At 49.1% G+C, this 7,784-nt stretch overlaps 1 protein-coding gene across 1 annotated transcript; it reads right to left on the bottom strand.

Annotated features, from left to right (window-relative positions):
• On the bottom strand, positions 1–2,391 carry LOC100766032 (cytochrome c1, heme protein, mitochondrial). Its single transcript, XM_027404280.2, has 7 exons — positions 2,231–2,391; positions 1,434–1,630; positions 1,227–1,353; positions 980–1,137; positions 733–893; positions 358–458; positions 1–275 (listed from the first exon to the last, which is right to left on the bottom strand). Exons 1-7 carry the CDS (start codon positions 2,357–2,359, stop codon positions 171–173), a joined length of 978 nt encoding a protein of 325 aa, XP_027260081.1. The 5' UTR covers positions 2,360–2,391; the 3' UTR covers positions 1–170.
• Positions 2,392–7,784: the final 5,393 nt, after the last annotated feature.

Below are 7,784 nucleotides of genomic sequence, written 5' to 3'. Positions count from 1 at the left end.
TATGTTGAGAAACTTAATTTATTCCCACAAGGAAGATCAGAAGCAAGAGCCTGGTCTCCTACCCCATTTCCTTCTATTGGATGAAAAGGAGCCAGGCCTGAAAAGGCCTAGGACTTCCTGGGCTGTTGAGGGCTTCTTCAGGCAAGAGGACAAGCAGACACTGGACAGGGTCACTTGGGTGGCCGATATGCCAGCTTTCGACTCTTCAGAACTGACCATTTATGCCGCTTCATGGCATAGGTCAGGGGCAGCAGCAAGCCCATTATCAACAACATCTGGGAACAAAGCAAGCTCAGAAAAGGGAGACAGGAAAGACCCCTCCCCTATGTCCACCATGACCCTTGCCCAACCCTTCACCTTGAGCCCCATTCGTTTCCGATGGTCATGCTCTGGCTCTGATGCCCATCGAAGGAAGGTGGCAACATCCTTGGCTATTTGTGACATGGTAGCTGGGGTACCTGGGCCAAGGACAAATGGTGAGGGCTACCTCTGGGAACTTGTGCCAACCCAGGGTAACCCTTTGTGCACTATGCTCCACCGAGGCAGGGACTGGCCATTACCGAGACTTCAAAGGGATAGGAACCCTATAGGACTATGGAAGTTGTCTCCAAAGCCTCTTTAGATATGCACAGTCAACAGACATTCCAGGCGAGAAGGGAGCGTATCTCTAGACCCAGGAGTATAAGAGAAGCATGCTGGGAACAGCAAAAACCCATGGTCAAGGACACTCACCATCATCATACTCCAAGACTTCATTGTAGATGGGAGGAGCCATACCAATGGCCTGGCCAGGAAAGTAAGGGTTGAAGTAGAGGCCTTCTCGCAATGACACCCCAGTGGGGGGCTCACAGTAACCAGTGAGCAAGGAGAATACATAGTCCTCACCACCATGCCTAGAACCAGAACCGTGGCTCAGTCCTTAGCACTAGGCTGTTTTCCCTCCCTGTTTCCAGCCTCACACTCTAGGCAGCCCATGTACCTAGCTCGCACAATGTAGCTGAGGTCCGGGGGTAAGGCTCCATTGTTAGCAGCTCTGGCAGCCTCAGGGTTGGGGTATGGTTTTGGAAAGTAGTCGGACAGTTTCCCTGGCCTCATGAACATCTTCCCTTCATCATTAGGGCCATCCTGGAACTCCACCTGCCACCAAGAATCCCATCACAATCCTTCAGTCACTCACAGTAGATGCCCCAATCCCTGAATCCTCCACCATCTCTTGTTCCCCATACCTCCTCAGCCAGCGCCTTCGCTTCATCCTCTGTGTAGCACACTCCTACCAGATGGCGGTAAGCCACATAATCCATGCTGTGGCAGGAAGAGCACACTTGCTTGTATACCTGGAAACCCCTTCGGATGCTACAGAAAAAGGATTAGAAAAACTGAACATTTCAGTTCACCCAGAAACCTCCACCCCCACCCCGCAGCTACACACCCACCTGCTGTGGTCCAAGGACGAGAGGAGGCCACGGTGAGACCATGGGTAGCTGGGAGGGTGCAGCTCCAGGTCACTGGCACTCACAGCAGAATGCAGAGCCACAGCTAGCCCCGCACCCCCTGCTGCCAGCATGCCCAACGCTGACAGCATCACCTTCCGGCCCCGGGAAAGGCCAGACTTCGAGGACAAGGATACTGCCTGCAAGAGCCTCGCTCAGCACCTGCCAAGACCCCACCCGCCCACCTGGGGATCTGAATGGGCGCCCATCTCTTTCACTCAACCACCCAGCACGGGCCACCGCCCGCAGAGCGCCAGAGGCCCACTGCCTGCCGCATCCGTCACTGCAGCCGACTCCTCCGCCACACTCGGCTTTGTAGAGCAGGTGAAGAGTGCTCTTGAAGCTTAAAGCAGGAGATAGGCCTAAGTGACCGAGAGTGCGGCAGCAGACCAAGGTCACCCGCAGCCGGCTGAGGTCAGGCTGGGGTCACGTCAGGGCATCAGGCAGGTCTAGACAGCTAGACTCGAGAGTCGTTCTGGGCGAGCCCTTCGCGGGAATCTCCCGTCCCGTCCCGCCCCGACCCCACCACAGCCAGACCCTGGGCTCAGACCAGCGTGCCCTGTCGCTGCGAGGCGCGGACACCCAGCCTGGCTTCCCGAGCGCGCCGGCCGCTCCGCGGGGACCCGGCCAAGACGGTGGAGGTAGGTGGGGGACCGAAGCCGGAGCGCGCCCGGAGCCTCCCCGCTGTGACCTTCAGGGCTGAGGGGCGCGCGGTGGCCACAGCCAGCGCTACTGCTCACCTGCGGTGTCCGTAATGGAAGATGCCGGGACCGCGCGCCGCCCAGCAAGCCCGGAGCACTAGCTCCTGGAAGGCCCACGCCTCGCGGGCCCAGCACCGACCGGCGAAGCGAAGCCGCCGCCGCCGCCATATCGGCCCTCTTTAGTGCGGCCGCCGTTCCCGTCGGCCCCTGCGGGCCGACGAGAACTCAGACCGCGCGAGACCAAGACAGTGGGCGGGTCCAGGCGGAGGTGATAGGGAGCTGTCTGTCAGTCAGAGGGCCTGTCCTTGTCCAGCTCTTCTGGTCCGGGAAGGAATTACCGGCGCGCCTGCCCGCGACTTTCATTTTACAGTAACAGCGCCTGGGGATTTTTCGTTTGTTTGCTTTTGCTCTTTCTTTCGTTGCAGCCCGCGAGGTTCCTTGCTGCAGTCGCACTTCGGTCACTGTGATCCCGCGGACCCCGCCCCTCCAGTTGAGTCACTGGAGCGTCTCCAGAGAGCTAAGGGCCGCTGGCCCACCCGGGCCCAGTGTGTCTGCCGGCTGTGGTGGCCCTAAGCAGCTCCCCTCTCCTCAGGCAAACCGGCGTAGAAATCCTCCCTGACCAGATCCCTTTAAACCCTCTTATAAACTCTATATGACTCGCCTTCCTCACGGAGAACCCACCTAACTAAATGGGGTAGTACCCCATGATTTTCTGTCCATCACAAAGCTGGATGTAAACCTCCTTAGCAAGGAATCGATCACCCTGGCATCTGGCGCTACTTTTTTTGAAATCCAAATTGGCGCCAAGTATGGGTGGTTTGGAGTGCTGCACTGCAAGAATTCCTTTGCCATTACTTTTAGGGTGACTCTAATGATGAGTTTGGCCACATGAAACAACTTATCAGATATATCAGTTTTCAAGAATCAACAAAGCCCAGCCGGGCGTTGGTGGCGTATGCCTTTAATCCTAGCACCAAGGGAGGCAGAGGCAGGCGGATCTCTGTGAGTTTGAGACCAGCCTGGTCTACAAGAGCGAGTTCCAGGACAGCCTCCAAAGTCACAGAGAAACCCTATCTCGAAAAACAAACAAACAAAAAGAATCAACAAAGCCTGACCTGTAAACTGGAAATGAGTCAATGATTAGAAACTATCCCCGTGGAAGTCCTGCCTTACACTCAAATCCTCTATTCTCAACATGTTCCAAGCACTGAAGGATACTTAATCCAAAGCACTAAAGGAAGGCTGAGGATATAACTCAGTTGGCTGAGTGTTTGCCTAGTGTGCACAAAATTTGGGTTCCACCCCAGGACACACATGTGCACCTGCACACTAAAAAGAAAAAACAACTTTCAAGTACAGTAAAAGCAAAAACAAACAAAAACTGGCATGGTAGCTTATGCATATAATTCAAGCATTTGGGAGGCTGAGGTAGGAATACTGCCAAGAATACAAGGCCAGCCTGGGCTACATAATTGGAAACAACAACAACAACAAGACTTAACACAATGGCTCATCAGGTAAGGGCATTTGCCACCAAATCTTAGAACCTGAGTTCAGTTCCAGAAATCCACATGACAGAAGTTGAGAACTAACTCCTGTAGATTGTTTTCTGATCTCAACATACATATCATGGCATGCATGGAAGCATGCATACACACCACGAATTTAAAAAAAGCTTAGCACAGTGGCACATTCCTTTAATCCCAGCACAGGAAGGTGATATAAGCAGACCTGTGTGTTGGGGCAAGCCAGGGGTATATAGTAAGACCTTGTATGAAAAACCAAGAAAACCTCAAAAGTAGCAGAAAATTTATCAAAAGCCTGAATTTAATTTTAAATGACATTTACAATTTTATTGGAGAAAGGCATGTTCACACCCCATGGAGTGAGTGAAGATCAGAAGCTAACTATGGGAGTCAGTTCTCCCCTTCCTCCATGTGGGCCCTAGGGATTCAACTCAGACTTGTAGGTTTGATAACAAGCATTTTTACTTACAGAGCAATCTCACTGGTTCCAACAGCTAAGTATAAAACTATAAAACTCTTGGGAGGAAATACCATAATAAATCTTTATAATCTTGGATTAGGTAATGGTTTCTTTCTTTTTTTTCTTTGTTTTTGAGATAGGGTTTCTTTGCATAGCCCAGGTTGTCCTGGAACACATTCTGTAGACCTTGAACTCACAGAGATCATCCTACTTTTGCCGATCAAGTTCTGGGATTAAAGTCGTGTGCCACCACTGCCAAAAGCGTAAATAACTAAAGAAATATTAGTAGCTTAGACTTCTTCAAAGTTATTTTTCTTGCATCAAATAACTCAAAAAATAAAGGGTCACTGGGTGGTGGTGGCACATGGGAGGCAGAGGCAGGAGGATCTCTGTGAGTTTGAGACCAGCCTGGTCTACAAGAGCTAGTTCCAGGACAGGTTCCAAAGGTACACAGAGAAACTCTGTCTTGAAAAAAAAAATGTAAAGCACCCACACATCAAGAAACAACAATGATGGAGCTAGAGAGACCACTCAGAAGTTAAAGAGTCTTGGCTGATTTTCCAGAGGACCTGGATTTAATTCCTAGGACCTCCAGGGCAGCTCATAAACATTTGTAATTCCAGTCCCAGAGGATCTGATTCCTGCTTCTGGCCTCTGAGAGAATCAGGTACATGGCACACAGACATACATGTAGTCAACCACACATATGCATTAAATAAATACATTTAAAAGAAAAAGAGCAACCAATCACCATCTTTTATGTACAAGAATCTCTTTCAAGGTTTCTGTTCATCCAGTGGGCTTTTTGGGAAGCCTGACTAACACATCTACGTAGGGAGTTTGGAAGAGCATGGGCTTCTTTTTTATTTTTTGACACTGACCACAGATAATTTATTCCAGGCACAGGGAAAAAATATTACCAAATCAAGAATAAGCAATTGGACACCCCATGAAAGATCTTTGCAGGCAGCTATAGCTATTTATGCATGTTTATGCTTGCAGCTGCTATGTTACATCCAAAAGACAGCATTTCATAGCACTCCACTTACCCCTCTGCTTTTTACAATCTTTCTCTGTCCCTGTTTCTGTGATGTTCTGGGAGCACTGGAGAAAGTAAAAGTGCTATTTATCATTTCATTGTGCAGTGATGAAAAACAGTTTGGTAGTTCTTCACAATGTTAAACACGAGTTACTGTATGACCCAGTGTCATGAGAGAAACTTTTCCTGAAGACCACACATGCACTAGTGTGGGTTGGCACGAACACGCACGCGCGCGTGCGCGCGCACACACACACACACACACACACACACACACACACACACACACACACACACACACACACACGGGTTGGGGGGGTTACTCAGCCAAGAAAGGGAGCCCATGACCTAATACCAAAATTCAACTTGGTAAACTACTACATTTTTTAGCTTTAGTTTTTGGAGGCAGCGCTTCGCTGTGTAGCCTTGGCTGTCCTGGAACTTGCTCTGTAGACCAGGCTCGTCTCAAACTCACAACCTCCTGAGTGCTGGGATTAAAGGTGTATGCTACCACCACCCAGCTGAACTACTACATTTTATTGGGGTTTCTTTTTTTCTTTGTTTTTTTTCGAGACGGGGTTTCTCTGTGTAGCTTTGGAGCCTATCCTGGCACTCGCTCTGGAGACCAGGCTGGCCTCGAACTCACAGAGATCCGCCTGCATCTGCCTCCCGAGAGCTGGGATTAATGGCATGAGCCACCAACGCCTGGCTTTATTGGGGTTTCTAACTTCATACCTGAATGCTCTCTCCTTTCAGACCCCCCCATCATGCTATACATTACACCCATTTCTGGCATACCTTTAATCCCAGCATTTGGAAGGCAAAGCAGGAGGGGTGCTAGAGCTCCAGGCCAACCTGGGTTACAAGATGAAACTGTCTCAGAAAGAAGAGAAAGAATGTCCACACAAAAGTTTGAACATGAATATTAATATCAAAATAGCCCCAAATAGAAACAACCCTTATAATGTCTACCAACTAATGAACAGATAGACAAAACATTGCATACATGGGTAGACTGTTTAATTCCATCATGAGAAGGGAAACATGGTACAAGCTCCAGCACGGATGGACCTTGAACTCATCACTTTGAGTAGAAGTCAGACATGAAAGACAACATGTATATGACTCTATTCTTATGAAAGTCCTATATAGGTGAGTATATGAAAGTAGGAAGTACACAAACTGTGCCAGTGGCTAGAAGCGGAAGGGAGAATGGGCAGTGAGGGCTGAGGAATACAGGGATGTTCTGGGGGTGATGACAATGTTCTTCCAAGACAGGTGGGAGCTGGCTATGCAGGCTTAGGAGACAAGAGAGCAGCTTGAGGACCTTGGTAAAAGTGGCCATTCTGTGAACTTGGGTTTTTGTTTTTGTTGTTGTTTTTTGAGACAGGGTTTCTCTGTAGCTTTGGAGCCTGTCTGGGAACTTGCTCTGTAGACCAGGCTGGCCTCGAACTCACAGAGATCTTCCTGCCTCTACCTTCCCAGTGCTGGGATTAAAGGCGTGCGCCACCAATGCCTGGTGGCCTCTGCGAAGAGCTTTATAATCAGCCTGCCAAAACAAATCTCTGTGATGGCTGAAGCCCAGAAAGGAGGCAGCCGTGGCCTGGAAGCAGTAGTGAGAGACCCCCACAATGCAGGTAGAGATGAGGCAGGCAGGAGGCCATCAGGAGAGACAAGTGGCAAGGGGCATTGTCTCACCCCTCACCAGGGGGTGTGTAAAATATGTGTCTGTTCACCCCAAAGAGAAAGAGCCCAACAGAGAACAAGCACCTTGAGTGATTCAGGAAGGAGGCCAGTGGTGGAAGAAAAGCCACCCAACACCATCATTCTCACTGTTGGTTGACACTCTGCAACACAGGAAATAGCTCAAGTACCAAAGCCAGATGAAACAGGCCCAATCCTCTGAGAATATGTGTACAGACTTGGGCTAGGGCAACCTTTCTGTGTTTAGGGAGAAAATACTCCTGCCTCAGGCTGTGTGCTAGGATTACAGTGTTGCCCTCTGTTGCCCAAATTTACCTCAAATTACAAGGTTCTTGTAGTCCTCTTGCATCAAAGCCTTCCTAGTAACCAAGACCATATGTATATGCCATTTCACTCACCCCACTGCTTATAGAGATTTACTATGTAACCCAGGCTGACCTCAAACTTGGTCCCTCCACTTCTGTCCCAAAGAGAATTAGGATTATTACACTCATGTCGCCATGCCTAGTTACTTCACATTTTGAAAACACACACACACACACACACACACACACACGTGAAAATTGAGACAAATTTCCACCTCCCCAACAAATGTTTCTGTTCCTTCTCAACATTCATTAGATGAAAAACACTCTAGATATGTTCAGAATTCATGTGAAATTATTGTTTAGCTCTCTTCTTGTGTATGTTCCTTAAATAAATATATGTCCACTGTGTTTTAAGTGATTGCTAAAGTCCTATTAAAAACAGCTGAGGCCAAAACCCAGGGAGGAAATTTTGTACGAGATGACAGCTCAAAGACAAAAGGCACATAGACAGTATTTCCTAGCTAACTAAATAGGGGAAGGCCTATGGTATATCTGG

The sequence above is a fragment of the Cricetulus griseus genome, chromosome 2 (genome assembly GCF_003668045.3).
Source record: "Cricetulus griseus strain 17A/GY chromosome 2, alternate assembly CriGri-PICRH-1.0, whole genome shotgun sequence".
NCBI lineage: Eukaryota > Metazoa > Chordata > Mammalia > Rodentia > Cricetidae > Cricetulus > Cricetulus griseus.
The sequence above is the reverse complement of the archived record's forward strand: the minus strand, read 5'-3'. Positions and strand labels throughout refer to the sequence as shown.